Below are 24,658 nucleotides of genomic sequence, written 5' to 3'. Positions count from 1 at the left end.
ATCTCCCAGGGATAGCGCATTGTAACGGGGACAGACTCCTGATGTATATCTCCCAGGGGTCTATAGCGCATTGTAACGGGGACAGACTCCTGATGTATATCTCCCAGGGGTCTATAGCGCATTGTACCAGGTCAGAACCTGATGTATATCTCCCAGGGGTCTATAGCGCATTGTAACGGGGACAGACTCCTGATGTATATCTCCCAGGGGTCTATAGCGCATTGTAACAGGGACAGACTCCTGATGTATATCTCCCAGGGGTCTATAGCGCATTGTAACAGGTCAGAACCTGATGTATATCTCCCAGGGGTCTATAGCGCATTGTAACAGGGACAGACTCCTGATGTATATCTCCCAGGGGTCTATAGCGCATTGTAACGGGGACAGACTCCATCTCCCAGGGGTCTATAGCGCATTGTAACGGGGACAGACTCCATCTCCCAGGGGTCTATAGCGCATTGTAACGGGGACAGACTCCATCTCCCAGGGGTCTATAGCGCATTGTAACGGGGACAGACTCTCAGAACCTGATGTATATCTCCCAGGGGTCTATAGCGCATTGTAACGGGGACAGACTCCTGATGTATATCTCCCAGGGGTCTATAGTGCATTGTAACGGGGACAGAACCTGATGTATATCTCCCAGGGGTCTATAGTGCATTGTAACGGGGACAGACTCCTGATGTATATCTCCCAGGGGTCTATAGCGCATTGTAACGGGGACAGAACCTGATGTATATCTCCCAGGGGTCTATAGCGCATTGTAACGGGGACAGAACCTGATGTATATCTCCCAGGGGTCTATAGCGCATTGTAACGGGGACAGACTCCTGATGTATATCTCCCAGGGGTCTATAGCGCATTGTAACGGGGACAGAACCTGATGTATATCTCCCAGGGGTCTATAGCGCATTGTAACGGGGACAGACTCCTGATGTATATCTCCCAGGGGTCTATAGCGCATTGTAACAGGGACAGACTCCTGATGTATATCTCCCAGGGATAGCGCATTATAACAGGGACAGACTCCTGATGTATATCTCCCAGGGGTCTATAGCGCATTGTAACGGGGACAGACTCCTGATGTATATCTCCCAGGGGTCTATAGCGCATTGTAACGGGGACAGACTCCTGATGTATATCTCCCAGGGGTCTATAGCGCATTGTAACAGGTCAGAACCTGATGTATATCTCCCAGGGGTCTATAGCGCATTGTAACGGGGACAGACTCCTGATGTATATCTCCCAGGGGTCTATAGCGCATTGTAACAGGGACAGACTCCTGATGTATATCTCCCAGGGGTCTATAGCGCATTGTAACGGGGACAGACTCCATCTCCCTGCAGGGGTCTATAGCGCATTGTAACAGGTCAGAACCTGATGTATATCTCCCAGGGGTCTATAGCGCATTGTAACACCTCCCAATGTATGAATGAATGAACCATTGTAAGCGCTTTGAGTAGGCACGTAGTGCATAGAAAAGCGCCATAAAAATGCAATTCATTATAACAGGGACAGACTCCTGATGTATATCTCCCAGGGGTCTATAGCGCATTGTAACAGGGACAGACTCCTGATGTATATCTCCCAGGGGTCTATAGCGCATTGTAACGGGGACAGACTCCTGATGTATATCTCCCAGGGGTCTATAGTGCATTGTAACGGGGACAGACTCCATCTCCCAGGGGTCTATAGCGCATTGTAACGGGGACAGACTCCATCTCCCAGGGGTCTATAGCGCATTGTAACGGGGACAGACTCCATCTCCCAGGGGTCTATAGCGCATTGTAACGGGGACAGACTCCATCTCCCAGGGGTCTATAGCGCATTGTAACGGGGACAGACTCCATCTCCCAGGGGTCTATAGCGCATTGTAACGGGGACAGACTCCATCTCCCAGGGGTCTATAGCGCATTGTAACGGGGACAGACTCCGTGTGTTGACCTACTTGGTCGCTTCTTTTGGGCTTGTTTTCATAGACGTGTTTGCTTTCTCTCTCGCATAAACTGGCAACACTGGCTATTTTGCTTCTTTGTGGACACAAGGTTTTTTCTCTCTAGGGTTGGAGTTGTCGAGTCAAGTGTTTACATGCCGGTGTCTGTCTATAGCTCTCTCTCTCTCTCTCTGTCTTGAGATGCTGGCCAACAACACGCTGGAGGGCAGTGGTGCTAAATAAGGAATAGGAAATGTGTTATTTGTGAATGCACAAAGTATTGAAAACCTAATCATCAGCGTGGGGGGAGGGGTACCCCCTGCCACTACCCATAACAGTCATGGTTTTTCCCAAAATACACACGCATACAAAATCAATTATTAAATTAACACGAGTCAATAAAATAAGCACAGTAACACATAAACCCCACCCCCCTACATTCCCCATGGCAAATAATAATAATAATAATAATAACAAAACAATAACAAAATCTAGTGCACCCTGAGGCATGGTGGGAAGTGTCTCCTCAACCACTAACCAACCGTCTGGGACCCTGTAAGTACACAATAACACATACAGTACACTAGTACAGTGATTGGTGAATCAATATTTATCCTGGTTTTATTCACTATTAACATCCACATACAGGTACATAACTAGACAACATTGAGAGCAGAGATACAAACATACAACAAAACACATTAAAGTGCAATCTTTCACCATATAAGTGCATTGATATGCATTCATGTTGATCTCATCAGCTAAACAATTGTGTAAAGGAATAATCTTTCAGTTTTTGCACATAGTAAGTAGCCTTGCCGAGCCATGAGGCCCATAGGGCAGGAGCCTATCTCCTGTTTCTGTAGCGTGAGGCAGCTTGATGTACAAGTACACCCCCTGGACATGACGCTAGTATGTCGCAGGGACTTACCCCCAATCCAACCCTTGATGCTGAGTGTCAAGCAGGGAGGCACATATACTGTGATAAATTAATGTTGTGTATCGGGGATATTCCATTGTGCAAAAATAGTGATATTGTGAACCCTTTTACCAAATGGGTTCCTATAGATTGTGTGCTGTGAGACACAAAAAGGCAAAATTGTATTGTTTGCAGCCTAATCAAGGTTCAAGGTTGTCTGTATTTGTCTCCCTTGGGAGAAATTTGTCTTGGAGACAGAGTCACAGCTGCATACAAATAACATACACGTTCACATAAGAAAAGGAAAAACACCATGAAACACCCAACATTCAAAACAGAGATATTGCACACATTCCCTTGATAAAGTGCAACTAGTCAATAAAGTGCATTCGGCAATCTCTGAATCTCTGATTGAGTCAATAAAGTGCATTCGGCAATCTCTGATTGAGCATGCATCAATCTTCATTAAATAATAATAATAAAATCTAAACCCAAGTGAAGAGGAGTTTAATAAAAAAAAAACCCTATTCATATACCAGTGGCCTTCGGTCATGTCTCTGTCTGAAGAATGATGTTTTTTTTTCAGGCTGCAAGCTGAAGGAATCCAGGCCATCAGACATGGTTTATTTCCTGTATACGTCCGAGGCCTGTAATGCAGACAAAAAAAGAAGAAGAAAAAAAAAAGAGAGAACTACAGCTGGAATGGACAATGCCCTTGTGAAGGGCTGTGCCTTCATGGGAATGGCAATTGGCAATGCTCCAGGGAATGGCAGGGGGGTGCTCCTCTTTCACAGCTGTACGTTCAATCATGTCAGTATATCGTTTGCTGGGGCATATTACAATGTTTTGGGTTTATTTTTTGTTGTAAATTAACGTCCTACTTGATCATCATAGTAGAGTGTCACACGAAATAGTCTAAATAAGTCGCAGATATTCGCGGCATGTTTCCAGGTTGTATATCTGCTACTTTTTCCTTTTGAATTTGAATCCTGAAAAGTACACGGACATCAGGTTTCCACCAGACCGAGACGATATGTGAAGCTGCAAATTATAAAATACAATAAAAATATAGGCCTAATTAAAAAAGGATTTTGTTAGCGGCTGTTCTAGTCCCTCCATTGGATTTAGATTTCCACCAACCGTCAGTAAGTGCAGGTCTCTGATCGTCTGAGACTACAATGCCTGTTTGGCACAGGGAAGACATTGGCTTATGAGCTTCAACAGTACTTTAATGTCAACCAGTAGTTGTCTGTTGGTTCCTGAAACATTTCTCTGGCTCTCGAACCCTGGGCAAGACCTACGCTGTAAAGACTATCATTTGTTTGGCCGGAAGTTGCGGGATTTTAGCGGAAGTATCGCCCAAGGAAATTACGTTGATGCTTCACAAATCAGTTTACATTCTCCGCGAATGAAACAAGTGTTGTGATAGGTCGGGAAAATATCATATCCGGGGGAAATACATCTGACGGATGTTCCGGAGGATACATCCGCCGATAGCTTCTCTGCCTTACGTTGTGACCAGGCTTTTCTTTTAGCTTCTCTGCCTTACGTTGTGACCAGGCTTTTCTTTTAGCTTCTCTGCCTTACGTTGTGACCAGGCTTTTCTTTTAGCTTCTCTGCCTTACGTTGTGACCAGGCTTTTCTTTTAGCTTCTCTGCCTTACGTTGTGACCAGGCTTTTCTTTTCACAGATAAGTAAGCCTGGGACCGAGGCTACTGGCTCTCCCGCTATCTTGTTTTATTTTTTTGTATGACCCACTGTGGCTATACGACCTATCAAATCACTCTGGATTAAACCATCCATTGCCTTTAACCAGGGGTGAAAGAACATGAAAGCAGCCGTACTGGTTCCCATCCAGGTGCGCTTTAAAATCTCAATACTTTCATGGGCAAGGAAATACTTTGTTTTGTTGTTACTTTTGGGTCAATTTATTAATTGATTTATTAAGTAAGCGTGTAATAAGCGGGATAATTGATGGTGCGCCAATCCCCCTCCAGGATCAATAAACCCCTCGGCTTCACCTGGGATTTAATCATCCTCTGTCAGGGTTTATTTCTCAACAATGACCAGATTGGTAAAAAAAAGTTGTATTCATTGGATTGCAGCTTTAATTGTGCACTGCTAGATGCTAGCATGGTGGTGGTTCCTTTTGTTTAGAGATAAATGTGTATGTGATTATGGAGGTGACTCACTCTCCATCTGCAGAGACAATATGGAATCAATAAGACAAAGCCAGACAAAACGACATAGTCATCTCTTCTGTTCTCCGTAAGTGGAAACAATGTCATGCAGCGGAATGGCTGTGTAGCTGGCGTGCTATAGCTATAGGCAAAATGTCTGTGTTGTCTGCCTTTGGTTAAGAAGACTGATCATCACTTAGGCCGGGTATACCATATACATACGCCATATTGTGTTGGTTAGAGTTTTAGGGGAAGGTCCCTGCGTCGTCTCAGCCCCACTGTGGAATGAAAAACAACTGGAAGGCTACTTCATACTTCATCATCTTATGACGGAAGAGTCATGAATGAGCACATCGACACGTTTCTTCTCAGTTTAAAGCGTGTTTTTGTTGTACGTGTTAACCTAAAAACTGCCCTTTTGCTGTATGCTTTGGGGCAAAGAATATGCACTTGTGTCGTAGCAGAAACGTTACTCATGATAAATTGCCTTTTCTCGGTGCGCTTGGCTCATCGTTAAACTTCAAAGGGATTATTGTAAAGCTTCAAGCTTATCGTAATCGTGCTACATTGGAAACCACGGCACTAATAGTATTTTGACAGGTGGCTGGTCCAACCCTCCCCATACAATACAAGCTGTTAGGCCTGTAAACAGGTTCTGTCACGGTTCAGTCCATATGCCGTCACACAAATCCATAATTACTCGGTGTCACTCACCGTGAACATGTTAAGACGGTAATAAGCAGTGATGGAAGACGTACGCACATTTCTTTACTTGAGTAAAAGGATCAATCCCACAATGTAGTAATGGTCAGTTACAAGTAAAACTGTGGTAGTGTCAAAGTAAAAGTAGAATTACGCAGAATGGCCCATTTCACAAGTTTGCAAATGTATAAAATGTACATAGATAGATAGATAGATAGATAGATAGATAGATAGATAGATAGATAGATAGATAGATAGATAGATAGATAGATAGATAGATAGATAGATAGATAGATAGAAAATAGCGGATCAGCGTTGTAAGCTTTTATAGGGGTTGTGTCTGATAGAAATGAATATCGAATATCTAATTACTGATCCAAGCAACTTAAATACTGTCCGGGGTGCTCACAAAAAAAGACGTTAAAATTACCCCAAACATGTCTTAAAGTGAAATATCCCTTTAATGCTCTTAATGTTTTGTGTAAAGCACTTTGAACTGAACTACAAATAAACTTGCCTGGCTTGTATTTTCTGCTATTTGCATTGCAATCGACTGGTTAAGACTCCCTGTGTTAGCAGACCTGTAAAGACACCATTACAGTAGTCGAGTGAGTCTACCGAAGATAAATGCTAGCTTGGACATGTTTCCTTTTTTCTTCGTCTTTTCAAATCCTGCTGCAACATAAGTCCTTAAATCCGTTGTGTTAAAGTGTTAAAGGAACACTTTGTGTCGCTCCATGAGCTTGTAAATCTGCTATTTTTGAGGTCCTTGACATGAAAAAGTATGAGAACCACAGATATAGCAACACATGGTTTTCAGAAAACTGACATTTTGTAGAATCGGCCAGAGGTTTAGACCTGAGGACGTTTCTACAAAATGTCTTCTAAATCATGACAGTTTTCTGAAAAACCTCATGTTTCTATGTCAGTCGTTCTCAAACATTTTCATGTCAAGGACCCCCAAGATTATAATTATGTAATTGGCCGCCGACTCACATCTGAAAATATCTTGTTCCAGGGACCTCCCCAGAAGCAAAGATTTGAGTTAAAAACGTTCGCTCTGAAAGAATATATATTCAAAGATTTGCACTACATTTTCACGATTTTTCAAAAATAGCAGACCTACATGCTCATAGCGCGGCACTCGGTGCCGTGCTATGAGCTTGTAGATCTGCTATTTTTCAATAGCTAAAAAAAAACCATTACACTTAACACCAAAAGGGGTTCCCGCCCAAAATGGGTTAAGAGAACTGAATTTCTCTCAGGAATGACAGGATCGGCCCAGGCGGTGGCGTAGCCGTCTGGGCACCCGACTGGTGGTCCAGTCGCAGCGTGCCGCGGGTTCGACTCCCGAGCCCGACACGGCCTTTACTGCATGTCTTCCCCCATCTCTCTCCCGTTTCCTGTCGGCCTACTGTCTGTCCCTTCAAAAAAAAACAATAAAGGGCGTAAGCCGCAAAAAAATATCTTAAAAAAAAAAAAGGAATGACAGGATCAATAAAGTTCTGTCCGTCTATGACTTGCACTTGACGTGCAGTCGTGCATGCACACGGTAAGAATGCTCAGAGAGATTGAGATGAGTTGGAGTCGTAGGCCTACTTGCTTCCTTGATGTAAAGATGTCCGTCAGTGACCACAGTCACGACACCAATATTTCTGGCTTTGGTTGTGGTTTTTAACACTACACGCTGAAGCTGAGCAGTGCCACTGACTGTTACTAATCGTTTTTCCTTGGCTTCAAAACAATGACTTCAGTTTTGTCTTTGTTGAATTGATTGATTGATTGTTCGATTCAATATGTATACCCAGTGCTTGTTTTGGATTATAACATGGTCCCCTGTCGATATGGTTACGTAAAGTGGTTGTGTGTCATCTGCATAATTAAATGGTAACATAATTTTGTTGTTCTTCATCTGAGCCAGTGAGTGCAAATAGATGTTTTAAGATTGTTGCCAGAATGGAGCCTAGGGGAACACATGATGAAGGCTGTGGTGGCTCTACGAACCTTTGAAAATGTGGGCTAGTACTAAGGTGTGTAGCCTACCATATGTTGTTGCAGCCGCTGGCAACAGAAAGCCACTGTTGCATCCGCTGGCGCCGAGTCCTGGGCTCGATTCTTGAGACTGATGGACATTTGCTTTTTTGTGTCCCTCTCCGATCTTTCCCTGATTCCTGATTTCCCGTCAACCTTCACTTTACGATCAAATAAAGGCAGAAAAGAAAGTGAGGACATTTTGCTGGTATCAGTTAAACAGTCAACCGTACCTGTGCGTGCGTGCGTGCGTGCGTGCGTGCGTGCGTGCGTGCGTGCGTGCGTGCGTGCGTGCGTACAGTGTGTGCGTACAGTGTGTGCGTGCAGTGTGTGTGTGCGTGCATATGACCGCTATACTGTCATGGTGTTTATCAGACTGAACGCTGTGGTGGCTCATAAGAACATTCAAACATGTATTCCTTCCTCCGGGACAGAACTGCTTGCATTTCCTGCACTAATTGGGTAAACATGCAGAGACACATGGCTCCTTGAGACCTGTGGGCATACACATAAAGCTGTGCACACACACGCGCGCGCGCGCACACACACACACACATGCAAGCTGTGTCACGTGCCCCTGCTCTTTTAAAAGGTGACACACACACACACACACACACACACACACACACTCTGAGCTCTGAGGGCTTTGCGAAGGTGGGGTTGGGGGTGGTGGTGTGTGGTGGTGGGGTGATCTGTAAATGGGCTTTTAGGACGTTCCTGGGCAAGTTTACGTTGGGTGAAAATGCTCAGCGAAAAAACAAGACTCGACTTCACAAGTGCAATTAGGGCTTTTGGTGAGCTTTCACAGACCGTGAGATAGGGGCCTGGACACTGCCCAAGTAGCAGAGCAGCTGTCAGGGGGGGGCCTCCCTCCCCAAATCGGAATGCTTCCCAGATCCCCCCCCCAACTCTCCATGGAATGGCAACAATAGTGGACATACCAGAAGGCCAGATTAATCTACAGTATAGCCATTCGGTTAAGCTCCCACGTTGCAGCGAGGACGAATACCTAATAGACAGCATAGTGTGGTAACGGGAAACCAGGGTGACATAATGTGCCACGCACTTAAGGCCGGGGGGGACCCTCTCGGGGTATTTTATGCCTCTCGGTGTTCCCAAAAAGCTTTGAGTGACTTCCAAGAACTCCTGTGTTTACAGTGCAGTGCAGCGGGCCACGTGAAGACCCAGTGAGTCACGACGTCTCAACCCCACACAAGGACGGGCATGTATTCTTTCATAACAACATTGTGCTGCTGAGCACACACACACTCAGGATTAGGGTGGAGATGTTGGGTGTGGAGTGAGAATGGCGCACCGATGCTGGGGCGATGGGCGTAGAATGGATACTGTATGGCTACAGTCTTAACAACACCCAACCATCCCCTCTGTTTGGCACTTGAAGAGCTGAATAGACATAAACCATCATCGAGGGGGAAAGTGATAACATTTCTCAGAGTCTTTACAGAGCATGTCATCTGTTATAGGAGTCTTAAAACAGCCACCCCGCCTCTCCACAGTCCGATCCACTTGTCGTCTCCACACAAAAGAACAACATGATGACCTAATCTCTCTCAGCGGTGAGAAAACTCTCTCCCCGACCCCTCCAAGATTGACACCCTTTAACAACACGGCTCTCGTGTATGTGGATGCGAAACATCTGGAGTGACACAATGAGTGTGAATGACAGCTGTAGCGTATTTCTTTACTGTTTCTCAAATGATTCCTCACTGTGATTGCTGAATCCTATGAGAACACTGCCTGGTAGTATAGATCTATGCACAATATGAGAATAATTTACTATGAAAACCTGCATCTCCCGCCCGTTAGTTAGTTGGTCACCCAGACACCCACGCCTCCATATATGGTCACATCTCGTGACATCACGTGACATCATGGAGACCCTTAGTTAGATCTCCATATCTTATGGAGCCGGCCAGCAACTGACCTCAAACCTCAAACCCTTAGATCTCCATATATGGAGCTGACCTGTTCTGACATTCCATATGTTGATCCTTCCCCACCCGTCCTTCCTGTTCTGTCATTCCATGTGTTGATCTGACCTCATCAAACCCTGTACACTCAAGACACGCTCCATATATGGCCAGTGCAGAATTCATTCCATATGTTGATCTGACCCCCCCATGCCAAAGCACCAGCTTATAAGTACTATAGTATATCTCCCAAGTCCTCAACATCTATCTAGCGTTGATGAAACGATACTGTGTTCTTTTAATGAATTATACTGCTTTTTGAAGAAAACACAACGTAGCTAATGTGACAAAGTAAACTTCATGTATGTTGTTACAGGGAGAATTTACAAGCTCCTTTTCACCTATAAATTGCTGCTAAATGTGTTTTCTCTTGGCCCCTATCTGGCTCGGCTCCACCTCTTTGTCGTATTTGATATACAATAGTTTATTGTTCTAGGTCAAGCAATCTTTTCTGTGACTGCTGTGGCCTGGCAATTACAGGCCCATGTCCTACTGATATGGAGTGCCCACTGTGAGGGGACCACCACCTGCAGGGGCCAAGGAGATTGCAAACTCAGCACAGATAACAGTTGGCACAGCAGCGACCGAAAGATAATCTACATGAAAAGGCTACAATAGAATTGTTTATGCCGGAAAAACTTTTTTATTCAATAGGATGGAGCCTTTGCATCAACTATTCTCCTCATTAACCCTGGGTCATTTTGGGCATGTTTTAAATAATGAAAACAACTGATCTACAAGCTATTTTTGCTTTAACACCATTACACCATAGTACAATTAAGTATAAAATAGGGTTTATGGGATATTTTACTTTCAAACCTGCCTGGAGCCTCAGGCTTTTGTGTTTCACCCCAGTTTTTAAGTTGCTTGATTCAGTATTTGGATATTTGATATTCATTTTACCATACTCGATTTTAGAGGCTAGTCTTTTCAGTGAAAAAATGGCAACTATAGTAATCAAAAAAGTCAACCAAAGAAAAGGTTTTTGTACAGGATCTCCTCACTGGTCAGTCGGAATACATTGAGGACTCTAGCTGGAGCACACTTAAATTAAAAACAAGGCTCCAGACTTACCAAAACAAATTGGTCAGGCTACTACTTGGCCTCACACCAACAACTCGTCTAACCCCTGTTGATGTTTTTGCTAGGGTGCAAACTACAAACTACAGACTCAGGGTACTCAGAGTAAAGTATCTTGCAATGGGCTTGGTCTACAAGATACACTACACCGCAAAGATACAATGTATGTGTCAAACTACCTAAAAAAACATTTAAGACGTCCACAAACACAACACCAGAGGGAGCTCTACAAATCACATTCAACCCAGATTTGGCTCAAACAAGGGGTTAAATTCGCTCTACTACTATGCCACCAAAATGTAGAATGCTACTTATAAAACAAGAATGACTCGGTCATAACTGCCAGGTGCATCAGTTTGTGTGCCGCAGCCTCTGCAGCTCACGGCTTCACATTTTCGTGTTCAGAGTATGGGATTTATGGGTAAATCTCCCATTGACCATTGGCTTAGACTTAGAGGTAGCCAATCATGAAAAAGTATCTACTAAGGTTGTCTTTACGGTCTGTAGTAGAAATGTGAATCCTTACTCAAAAGTGCTATAAAAGAGCACTTACAGGTGTCTGCAATTTGGAACTGGCCCCTGTTAAAAGTCCAAGCCCGAAAACCCGAAATCACTCGTCCTTGGTTCTGGTGACTCATACTGCCCTCATACGTGAGGAGCCATGATTTTTTTGATTACTTTTTGGATAAATTTTCTAGAATGTTTTTATTGTATTTAATTTCTTTCATTTTCCAAAACAAAATGCCCATCCGTATGCAATAGAAGCCTTCAGCTTTGATTTAAAAGAACTGAGAAATGTACATTAGATATGTGGTGCATAAAAGGTAACATTGTGTGGAAGAAGAAAAGAACTGTGGGCTAAACCAGAGACCAAAAAAAGTGTTGTCCTTTGTGGATGGTAACCGGCCACTTGCACTTTCAACAAGGCATGTCTTTCATTTTCCACTTCACAGGATGTAATTTCCCTCTTTCAGTGACCGACCGCCGTCATTTCATTTGCCACGCATTCTAGCTAGTCTATGCCAACAATACCCTGATGCAATGCTTATTACATGACATGAAAGAGTCCCAGCTCTTACCAACACACAGTCATCACTGCAATACTCTATGTCTGGTAGGTTAAATGCCACTCCAGGGGAAGAGAGAATACTGTTTGTTTTGTGAACTTGGGGTTATTTTTTCTTTTATTGCCTTAAAGATGATGATATATGAGGTTGTTAGTAAAATGTCTTCTATTTGTGGTGGTTTCCTTGAGTTAGATGATCATGAAAAACTTGAAATATGTTTCGGGAAAGGAGTTTTTGTTGTGGCGCATTGGGAGAGAAGTCACAACACTGTATAATTCTCAGTTGTAATGGAATGTACTATTGTGAATATAAACATGTAAGCGTAATGATGTCTTATAAACCCATGGGGGTTGGGCACTAAAAAGCAATCAATCAATCAATCAATCAATCAATCAATCATTTTGTATACCGGTAACCACTCTGCAAGCCTACAGTGCTAGGCCAGACCCCCAAATTGATATATAGTTGACCGCAGACCCACATCTGAAAGTGTTTTGTGCCAGGGACCCCCAGAAGAGAAGATTTGTGTTACAAATTTCAAAATGATTCAAAACACTTCAAAAGATGTTCAAAAATAGCGTGGCATGAAGTGGCGTGCTGGTACCTTGTTGTATATCTGCTATTTTTCAAGTAGCCACGGTAATACATTTTGCTGGGGACCCCCTTGGAACCCCTCCAAGGACCACTGGGCGTTCCCGGACCGCACTTTGGGAACCACTGCGTTCGTTAGGCATAATGAAGAAGCTTCACTGGGACCAGGGGGGATTGACTGCTGGGGAAGAGAGGGGAGGGGGTAAAAAGTAGATCATGAAAGAACTGCAATTAAGAGTTTCTTCTCTTTGAAATCCCAGGCCAGGGTTTGTCCCTTCATTCAAGCTTTTCCGGCCGCAGCACCTTATCGCTCCTATCATCTTAACTGAGGGAGGAAGCGAAGTTTACACTGTCAGGGGTCTCTGCAAAAGAGCTGCTCTCAATGACACTGCCCGCCTGCAATGCTGACCCCACTGACCCCCTTCCATTGAGAATGCACACATACACACACGCACACACACAGACGCATGCGCGCACACACACACAAACACACACACACACACACACGCGTGCACACACACACACACACACACACACACACACACACACACACACACACACACACACACACACACACACACACACACACACACACACACACAGTGGCTGTCTCTCTGTCGCTCCCATTGAGATTCCATCAGAGGGAAGGGACCATTCATTGATGATAAGCACTGGATATGGAGGCTGCCTGGCCATTTAACCACTTACAAATACCTCCAGGAGTTTTTCAATGAAAATTCCTGGGGAGACAGAGAATATTTGCTGCATTTTAGCAGTGGCTATGTAGACAAATTATTTGTTTTTTTATTGATCTCTCTCCCTCTCTTTCCCTTGCACCCTCCTTCTTCTTTCTCTTATGGAAATAACAAACGATGGAGCTTGCACACACACACACACACACACACACACACACACACACACACACACACACACACACACACACACACACACACACACACACACACACACACACAGTACTCCGCAGACTGTGCGAACTAACAATATGTATACTAGGCTACAGTATATAACACAATATTACGAGGGTATAATATCATGTAGATCTCAGGATCCACATGGGAACAACAATTCCACATTGCCAGACACAAATATTTATGGACAAGATATTTTTCGCTGATCGATCCAGCGGTTTTGCAAGATTAGACAGACAGACAGACAGACATACTCTTACAGTATATGGCTAGACTCCTGCAGAGCCACGCTGTAATCAGCGATTAGAGAGAGTGTGGAGGAGATGACGACCGCCTTCATGCGGCCTTCTCCGTGAGTAGCAAGAAATGGTGCAAGACCAGCTTGCAAAACTAATGTCGCCAGCCAGTCATCACCCAGCTGGCAGACTGGGGTGCAAGAGGCCAGAGGGAGCCAGTAGCAGGGAAACGCGTCAAGAGATGGAACTTTCGAAAGGCAAACTGGCAGTCATTCACTGAGGACAAAGAAAATGTCTGGTATGCAGCTTACTGCGAAGTATCCTTGGGGCAGCAAGGAAAACCATTCCCTGTGGCTTTAACGCAAACTACATCCCGGGCTGGGATGAAGAGTGCAGCCACCTCCTGCATGTCCACCTCCTGCATGTCCACCTCCTGCATGTCCACCAGCAGGCAAGCTCCAGGGAAGAAGTGGATGAGTCGGCACTCCTGCAGAAGCTGGACGCCATCAAGGTGGACCGAAGTTGTGGAGTCAATCGATTTCACTCACTTTAGCCTCAAGGCGTGGCGGACAATCAACCAGCTGACAGGCAGAACACCATCAGCTCCCAAGTGCCCTGTAACAGAAAATGAACGCCTTAAGAACGGCTGCTTCCTGAGTGCAGATAAGAACTTAGCCCGCAGAACATCACATGAGGTATCCTCCTTGTGTAGGGCAGCCAGTGTGGATGCTAACATGTCAGGAGACTTCACTACAGCTGAGCTCCAGGCGGCCATAAGCAAGAAAAGGAAAAGGAAAAAAAGAATCCTCGACAAAAACGATAATACGATACATTGTGCAGAGGATTTATTCAAAAAATGACCTTTGACCTGGCAGGACTCTTGATAGCCTGAGAGGGGGAAAAAAAACTCTTGCTGTGTCTCTCCTGACCTTTTAACCTTGTGACCACGCAAGTTCATGTACAAACATGGAACCTGTAGTGTGTATGTGGTCTTTTTTTAAAGATATATATTTTTTGTGCTTTTTCTGCCTTTATTGATAAGTTGAAAGTAGATTGACAGGAAATGGGGAGAGAGATGGGGGGGAGACATGCGGCAAAGGCCACCGGGATCGGGAGTCGAACCCGCGGCACGCCATCAGGCTGGCTCAGCAGCCTAGGTGCCCAGACGGTTGAGCTAACCGTCCGGGCCTGTGGTCTTTTTTTAATTGCAATCGCTGCACATTTCAAGCCAATGTCTTGAGGAAATAATTCTCTTGTTGTTTTTACTTTAACCTGTGACCCCTGTGCCGTAAACGAAAAAGCTTTATGGAGAGTTCTGGGAAAGAGGGACTAATTGTAAATGAAAGGCTTGCATGTTTAAAGGGGTCCCCCCTGGATCTGTGAACCAGCACTGTGCAAGGACCATATTGACGTTTTACTGTCCCCTGACTCCCCTCTCTGTGGAAGAATTCCCAAACAGCGAGAGAGAGGCTAGTGCAGAGCAACTAACTCATAGCCCACATGTGAAGGCAAAGCTGTGAGAGCTACTATAAGGCCTCGAACTACTCCACACACGCCTTTTGTGTATGCCGTTCAACGTAAACAACAATCTCCAACACTAACAGTGTAGTGAGCCCTCCAGGCTTCAGAGTTACTGTCAGGGGTGTCAGGATGGGTGGCCTGCGACTTGCTTTTTCAAGAGTAAGATGATATATCGTGGCTGTCAGGGCAAACACCTCCTATGTCTACATATTTGAACTTTTTGTGTGTTTTTTTGTGTAAATGAACGCCCCTACTTGATCATACCACAGCGTCACACAAAAGCATCAAAAGTAGCAGATCCACAAGCCCAAAACGTGGTGCCAAAGTGACGCGTTTAGAGCTTGTAGATCTGCTATTTTGAATTTGAATCCTGAAAAGTAACAGTTTTGAACATAGGAGGTTTCCACCCGACAGAGACGATATGGTGATGTCTAACAGTAGGCTGGTTTCTGGGGTTTCATCATACATATCAAAGGCTACGATCATAAAAGTTGATGGTAATTTATGTGAGAAACGTTATCTCTGTTTAGAATAATGCCGCCACTTTGATCAGTCGTTCCGTTTTTCACATTGTTGCAACCGTAAGGTAAGGACTGGCATGACAAAAGTTCACGGCAACTATTTTTGGTCTGTCTTTGATCAGAGAGGTTCCCACATTGGGCATGCATTTACCCTTACCCCCACTCCCCAAAAGATACCACAGGCATTTCCTATGAGACTATTGTTTTACGTGTGCACCTGCATGCATAACCAAGTTACACTATACCGTCCTTAATGGTGACGTGTATGCGTGTGTGTGTATGTGTGTGCACGCTCGCTCTTGTGTGTGTGGTGTGTGTGTACTGTGTGTGTACATACGTGCATGCATCTGTCTGTGTGTGTTAATCGTGCTCTGCAAATGAGCTGTAAAGTCATGTGTGCCATCTGCTAGCGTTTATCACCACATACGGTCTTGCGGGGCGGGGGAATGTCCGTGGAGGCCTCCAGTGATGTGGTTCGCCACTTGGAGCGATGACACCGGGAAATCAAACTGAAGTGATGCATGAGCAAAATGGCTGGTGACATTTATTTATGTCTCCTTGCTTCAAATGGGGGGGTGGTGCATGAAGTTAATTTACTCGGAGTACGACTATGTTTAGGCCTAGTAAGCAATAATGTCACCCCCCACCCCGCCTCTCCGGTGTCTTGAACATATGATGTTCATAATAATAAAGCTTACTGTAACATTCTAGTATAGTGTCACATACAAGTGAGACTTTAAATCAAAACTAATTGATCCAGTGTATACTGTTTCATACTGCAGCTGTAAAACTCTGTGATAGATAATTCGGGATTTCGCTGTGTGGAGCTTTTTGATTATGGCTGTGACATGTCCTGTGAGTTGGTGTATAGTAAGTTCATTTGAAATTCTCTTTCATTTGATTTAGATTTTTAAACGTTCAACTGTTAACCCATTTTGGACTGAGGCCGATTCTAAAAAAAAAATTACATTTTTGAATACTGTACATACTGTCCAAGAGGGGTTCCCGTCCAGAATGGTTAGAACACCAAAAGGGGTTCCCGCCCAGAATGGGTTTAGACACACTATGCAACTTTCCTCTTCTACCTCAGATTTGAATCCGGTTTTTTTTTCTATATTTTTTTTCATTGAGCTAATAGAGCCTGCCTGCTTGCTCAGGGGATAAATTGAATCTTGACCATCAGGTCAAAATCTGTGTCAGATCCTGTGTCTATAGTTGAGACATGACCTTTGACACAATCTAAATGTCTCAATAGAAGAGCAGGGAGACAAAATACCACCGCAATAGGCCTATCTCACAGCCCGCTTTCGGTAAATAGTGGTGTCTTTAACATGAGCATTTACACGTTTTTTTCTCTGGAGAATCTAAGTACATTTTCTAATGTAAAAATGTGACAGACCAATATTATTATGAAGCAAACAAGATGGTAAATCAGGTCGAACAGATAGAACAAACCTTACCTTGAGAAAACAAAAGTTGTAGACTTCTTAAATTACCTCTGTTAACATGTAGCGTCTATGGAGTGACGTCACGCTATCACCACTAACCCCGAAAGGGGGCGTATTTAGGGGGGCGGGGAAATTCTGTGAGATAGGCTTATAGTACAACCTTATGTTCTCTGCCATACAGATTGGACAAAATTAGCATTCTATTCATTAATCCTAGAACAATAAAAAACATATTTTTTGTTACACCATCACTAAACACGGGGTATATTTTACCCAATGTAAAATATTCCATAAAAAAATATTTCTCATCAAAATATATTGAAGTACAACAATACATGGCAACTTGAGCTACTCTTCTTTAATATTCCATCATGACTTTCCACAAAACAACAAAAAAATAGATATCATGGGGCCCAATCACAAAATCGGTATAAAATGTTCATAGTATTAAAAAACATATTCCTAAAAAATATATCAATGAAGTTGGGAACTTCTCCTTTGGTCCAGCCATTCCTGGGACATGTGAGAATGGTCGAGTGAAGAAAAAGAAAGAAGAAAAAGTCCATTGTGGGTGTATGGGATTTTTTTCTATCACTAAACACAGGTGAAATTCACCAGAACACCTACCTTCTATAATGTCACTGAGCATCATGAAGGTAGGCCTAGGCCTACTGAAAGACCCACCCACTTCAGACATCAGCAACACTATGAAAATTACAAAAATATAATGTCCGGGTGAAAATCACGTGTCGTGTTTAGTGTTTTAGGGTTAAAAACAAAAGTTACATTGTGCTGCTTTAAAGTTTCAATCTCTCCTGTCAGCCTTTCTGCCTGCTTAATGCGAGACCGGGCAGACCGCTGACTGGATACATAATAGCAGCAGTCTTTGATCTTCAACGTAACAAAGGATCCTACGAAGAAGCCATGCTGTGGAGGATGCTAAGACTCATAATAAACCCATTAGCATTATCACTAAATAATGCCTTTGGCAGCACCCACTGACGACCTCATATTTACTATAAGGCTGCTTTCCATCTTGCATTTTGTTTGGATTGCAATGGCTCTCAAAGTGGTGGAACCCCAGGACAGGAGTCCTTGATGGATGGTGGTGTGTGTGTGTGTGTGTGTGTGTGTGTGTGTGGGGGGGGGGGGGTCACCAGGAGGTGTCCCCACCCAGAAAAGGTGAGATAATTAATACAAAATTAAAAAAAATACTATTTTCCAGATAGGGGTCAATGGCCAAATAATAGCATGCATATTCATTTAGGGAACCCATCCTTTGACATAGAAACGTTTGAGACGGTGAAGAGCTGCCAACCAGTTTGCCACACTACACACCAGTAACAAACATTAACAACACCAAGCAAAGCACAGACTCAGTCCTGCTTTAGTCGACTCGTAATTAATGTCCAAGTTGACCCCCCTCTCCCCTCCCCTTCTTTCTACTCTTGTCATTACAGAACTAACGGGAGTGGCCTCACTCACTCTCCCTGTAGCTGTAGCACCACCAGTGTAGTGTACCTTTGCCTCGACTCTGAGCGCCGCCCCTCGGAGAGAGAGAGAGAGAGAGAGAGAGAGAAAGAGAGATAGAGGGAGAGCTCTGGTCCAAAGCCTTGCACTAGTACAGAGCCCACCACAAGTCCGCCTGTCTGAGCAAACCCACCCCTCTTTGCAGTTATGCATGTTCGCCAGGGGGTCCACCGCGAGCCGCTCACCACCACCACCACCACCACCACGTCCCATTTACCGGCCAGCAGCAGCAGGAACCATCCACTCGAGAGTCGCGGATAATAATAATACAAACTCATTGGATGTGGCAGGGGGGACCGGGAGACGCGCGTGTGGTGCTTGAGAGTAGGAATAACTACCGGCGGAAAGGCCGAGTGGCCAGCGGAGCAGTACCGGAGCAGCAGCACCGCCACCGGGCCGGACAGTGCAGGAGGAGGAGGAGGTGGAGGAAGAGGAGGAGGTGGTGGAGAGGAGGTGGTGGAGGACTACTACAGGATTGATTCGGGGCTGCCGCCGCTCTCCGCAGAACGTGGACAATCATGCATGTGCTCCTCTGGGGGTTCGGGTTTCTGCTGTTCCCTGATTTCTTCTTGAAAGTTGTCGTGTCTACGGGGAGGTTGCGTTTGAATTCAAGCAAAGGTAAAGTATTGTTGCGCTCGCTGGCTGGCTGGCTGGCTGCTGCCATGATTGGATGCGTTGTTGTATTCTAATAGTTCTACACACGGGGGCACAGAATGAATGACTTTTTTTTCCTCCCAAGATCAGCCAGAGCCAAGCACATGACTTTCATTGCTTGAACAGTTGAACTGCATTAGACCTGAAGTTTATAATGGATGATTTTTGGCCACCTTGCAGTAACAACACAGTTAGCCACACATGCACATGAGTGAATACATATTACCTAATTAATGTCATATTTCGAAACCTCTCAATTGGAAATGGCGTGATTTCTATATAGCTAAAATACATTTGTGTGTGTGTTTCCCCATACAGTCAAAGAGATCGGCGCATATGAGATCGTAACGCCGGTGCGGGTGAACGAAGCCGGCGACAAGTTCCCAACGAGCGTGCACTTCAAGAGGAAAAAGCGAAGTTTAACGGGAGGCGATCATCAGACGAGCAGCAGCCCCAACACCACCACCACCACCGGCACCACCATCACGGACCAATGGGCCTCGCCGAACATCCACTACAGGATCTCCGCCTTCGGGCAGAGCTACCACCTCAACCTCACACTGGAGTCTGGATTTATCGCACCGCTGTACACTGTGACAATACTCGGAGTAGGAGTACCCAGAGGAGGAGGGGGGAACGTAACGGATCTTTTGCCCGAAGAGGAGGAGGGTGACACGGGGGAGGAGGAGGAGGAGGACACGGAGCTCCAGCACTGCTTCTATAAAGGCCATGTGAACGCTCACACGCAGCACGCCGCGGTCATCAGTTTGTGCTCTGGACTGGTGAGTTGTTTTACGCACGGTTGGTTAACCACTTGAACCCCGACGCCCCCTGTGTTTGGTTTTTTGTCCTGGGCTGGGGAGGGGGTGGGGGGGAAGGGGGCATTCGCCAGTAATAGCAGATCTACAAGCTCACACTGCGCATATAGAAACAAGAGCAGTAGACGAATATAGGAGTTTAAAGTGGTTAAACTGCCATGCATGGTGCGGGTGGTTTTGCTAATTGGACTGTAGGCCTATTATATGTCGGTTAAAACTGTCATGTCATTCATTCCCACCTCAGACAGTTGGTTTTAATAGGTCGGATACCCTTTTACGCGGAGAGGCCTCTACAGCTTTGTCTGTGCGAGCGCATTTGTCCCATTTTCGCATTACTAGCCTGCTATAGCCAGGCCCATAACTGACTGGACAGTGATAAGTTGATAATAAAGAACAGCTATACATATTAGATTAGATAGAGCGAGCGCTGCCGCTTCTTGTATAGTTTTCCCAAGAGTCCACTAACCAGACTCACAGAGTCAAGTTGAAGGCACACTACACTAGTCTGTGTGCTGTGACGTATGCGCTAACGCACTGCTTCTCAACGTCGGGTTCGGGGACCACCAGTGGGTCCAATAATGGTTCTGTCTAACTCTCCGTTTGTAGCTACACTTTCGGAATTGGGGGCGTATAAAGTTTAAAAAAAATCACACTGTGAAGTGAGGGGCGCTAATATATCAACTAACTAACTAATATATTCTAACTCATGTTGATTAGGTGATGTAATGTAATGGTGATGTAAAACAAGCGTTGCAACAAAAAAACATTAAACGCCATTAACAATAAAGAGACAATATGACTTAATGAGGCACATTATGACGTACATTTTCCCTTCATTGTCAATGGCGTTTACAAAACCAACATTGAACTAAAGACAAACATTAAACCTGTGTATAGGAGGGCATCAAAAGAGAGAAAGAGAAGGGGGGGGAGTTAAATTTGTACATAATTAACTGACTGGACAGTGATAACTTCCAGTGGGTTATGGATGGGGCATCCGTGGCCATATCAATTTGGGGGTCCAATTACTGGTTTAAAAGGCATTTGTAGAATGGGCCTCAGATTATTTTTCCTAAATGGAAAACAACAAAATAAAGGACTAGGAAAATGTCTACACCATCAGAGACCTGTAGCCTATACAAGGGTCCATTTGGACCACTGTCGGGCCCCGGACCAGGCGTTGAGAAACCGTGTCCTTACGCACTCCCATGCAAGCAGCAGCACTAGTAGTGCAGGCAGTGCTGACGTCATCAAGGGCGATTCGACACGGTCCCAGAGTACTCCCAGCAGGCATGGTGGTGACTGACATGAGAGAAGTACTCTGCTCTTGTGTCCCGGGCACAAAGTGCACACCGGGGTTAAATATATCATGATATTATATTCAACTCACGTATTTGATATCAAAGGTTAATTTATTCCCCGAATGACAAATCGAACCAAGATAGAATAATGCTGCTCCGCTGAGAGCTTCAGGGGGGAATGAGCTGACATTTTCATAAATATGCAGCAGCACACTTTGCTCAGCAGACACACACACACACACACACACACACACACACACACACACACACACACACACACACACACACACACACACACACACAGCCGGCTTATAATACAATAATAAACCCTGTCAAACTTTATCTGACCGCCATTATTTATTGACACAGTGCTTTTTTAAACACAAGACGGCAGAATAATCAGTGGTTCCCTGATTATTATACATTTTGTCTTAGTGTTATCAGGGGAGGCTATTATCTGTATAGATTGGACTTGGTGCCAAACATATCAAAGCACTGTGTTTCTCCTGGCACAGGGCTATGTCGTCATCATGGGCTTCCACGTGCAGCCAGCTGAGCTTCAGCAAGCAGCTTACAGTCGGTTCAGTGGAACCGTGAGAGAAAATAATGGGCACTAAATGTATAGCTAAACTACATCTAGCAATGAGCTCCATCTAGCTTAGTGCTAGCTATGGTATGGTATGGCACTTCTCATGCCGTTTCCACGTTAGCAATTATAGGCTAGAACATTGGTTCTCAAAGTGGGGTGATCTACAGGGAGGGGGGTCCACGGGGGTCCACAGCAAAAGCAACATACCGGTATAAAGCATTTATATGTTGGCTATTCAAAAAGATGTGAAGAGAAGATGTACAAGCTCACAGCGTGTCACTTTGTGACATGCTTTAAGCTTGTATATCTGGTATTGTTTAGGGAAAAAAAGTTATCTTCTTTTCTGTTTCTGGCACAAAACATTTTCACATGGGGGGTCCTCGACCAAACATCAGTGAAAAAGTTTGAGAAGCTCTGGGCTAGAACCAACTACGGCCGTGATGTGAAAGACCCCCAAAATTATGTATATTTGGCAGCAGATAACCATCTCAAAAATATTTTGTGCCAGGGACCTCCAGAAGCAAATATTTGAGTTTAAAATGTTCCCATAAAAAGAAAAAAAGATAGTCCGATTCAAAGATTTGCACAAAGTAAGCACCCCTGGGCGTGCCCCGACCCCGCTTTGAGAACCAATGGACTAAGCCATGTAAAAATGTAACGGAGCTCTGCCAAGAAAGCAAAACAGCTGAAATTAATAGTCCCAATTGTTTATTCTGATAGGCATCATCATAGGTACTTCACTCTTTCCTCGCTCATGTAAACACGTGTATTTCACCATTATAATTGTCCTTTGAATTACAACAACGTTGGGAGGTCTTGGTGAACGGCTCATTTGCAGTGATCTACTAGATGGCAATGAAACCAACCACAAACCATGCTTCAACTGTTCTACTGCTGCTTCTAATGAACTAATAATTCCTTCTGCATGTCGTCTCTCTCTGCAGCTTGGCACTTTCAGGTCTCCAGAAGGGGAGTATTTCGTGGAGCCCCTTCACAGCTACAAAGGAGAGCACTACCAAGAAGAACACACCAAACCTCACATCGTGTACTTGAAGAGTGTGCCCAAGAAACAAGAAGAGTCGGACAAGGAAGACTCGGCCTGTGAGACTTCAGGTAATGTGTTGCATGTTGTTGTGGTAGAAACCATAGATATATTAAATACCAGATGCCTCATTCGCCGCTGCAATTCATTGGAGCGACCTGTATCGCACTGAGGGCGGAAGTGCGCCCGGCGTCCAGTCACGTGACTCACGTCCCTTCCTTTCATTACTTTCCTTGGCACCAGCACGGAGGTTGCCCTCACTTGAGATACAGACGCCCCAGAGCCGAAGGAGGCGTCTACCTTTCTATGTCTATGGTAGAAATCCCCTATCTCCATATTTGTGTGTGTCCCCCTGGCCCCCTGGTAAATGAACACCCTACTTGATCATACTACAGCGTCACACAAAGCAGCTGATTCGTGCCACGTTTCGAATGTATAGATCTGCTACTTTACACACACACACACACACACACACACACACACACACACACACACACACACACACGTATACACACACACACAAACACATGCACACGCACGCACAAACACACACACACGCACGCACAGACACGCTGTGCTGATTCAGACATTACTATTTTGCATTAGCCGCCTGGGAAGTCTGCTGACTGTAATTTGTGTGCTGTAGTTAGACTTCACCTTAGCGTAGCGTCCTCCATGTGACTGACTGCCCTGTTTGCACCTCATCATAACCTCACAGCACTACTACTGACCAATCCTCTGCCAAGGGGAGGAGGGGGGAGGGGGCTTTGTCAATGCCTGCTGGGAAAATAGGGGTCAGCTTTTGCCCGGATACATGAAGGAAGAGGGGCACTTTACTTTGACTTGTTAACCCTTTAAAACCAGTGGAAAGTGTCATTTTAGATTTGAGCTATACTATATATGTTTTACAGAAATATCTTAGGATTTCGAACAGTGGTACTCAAAAATAGCAGATCACAGCGTGGCACGAAGTGACACGCTGTGATCTTGTACATCTGCTATTTCGACATCTGCATTTTCTCTTCTTAGCGTCCCTGGCACACAAACCATTTTCAGATGGGGCGTCCGTGGCCATATGAATCTGGGCGTCCTTGGCATGAAAAAGTTTGAGAACTACTGGTTCTAGAAGGTATTTGTAGAATGAGATGTTTTTCCTAAATGGAAAACAACAAAATAAATAACTTTGAACTAAAGGGTAACCAGAACGTTCGCCCCAAAACACTGTCACCCCCATTTATTTTGCGGACCTTCTTAGGTTAAGGTTAGGAATACTTAATTTAGTAGGGTTAAGCATAGCTTCACTGAGGTTAAGTTTAGGTATAAGGTTAGGTTTAGGCATAGTATTGCGAGAGAGTTTTGGGGCAAGCGTTCTTTTATTCAACTAAACACCAAAGTATTGTAAAGTCGCCTATAGATGATTTGAACTAGCTCAGTAGATCATTTTACCCTTCAACTTCTTGTCTATGCCCATAATGAAATGAAATATTGTCCCTTAAATGTTAAACTTCAAGCATGTTCTTTTTTGTGTACACTTTGGGTAAAAAATTGGCAATTTAATCTTCAGGTGCCCACTCT

General features: G+C 44.6%; 1 protein-coding gene across 1 annotated transcript in view; it reads left to right on the top strand.

The window, feature by feature from the left end:
* Positions 1-19,197: 19,197 nt before the first annotated feature.
* The window catches only part of adamts9 (ADAM metallopeptidase with thrombospondin type 1 motif, 9), a gene marked incomplete at its 5' end in the record, with an annotated part of 53,240 nt that continues 47,779 nt past the window's right edge, over positions 19,198-24,658 (top strand). The window contains 3 exons of the mRNA XM_079511161.1: positions 19,198-19,297; positions 19,652-20,115; positions 22,986-23,154. Coding sequence (XP_079367287.1) covers positions 19,198-19,297; positions 19,652-20,115; positions 22,986-23,154 — 733 coding nt within the window. The remainder of the gene's footprint in view (positions 19,298-19,651; positions 20,116-22,985; positions 23,155-24,658) is intronic.

The sequence above is a fragment of the Electrona antarctica genome (genome assembly GCF_951216825.1).
Source record: "Electrona antarctica genome assembly, chromosome: 9".
NCBI classification, from domain to species: Eukaryota; Metazoa; Chordata; class Actinopteri; order Myctophiformes; family Myctophidae; genus Electrona; species Electrona antarctica.
Note: the sequence above shows the minus strand (reverse complement) of the source record. Positions and strands in the feature narration are given on the sequence as shown.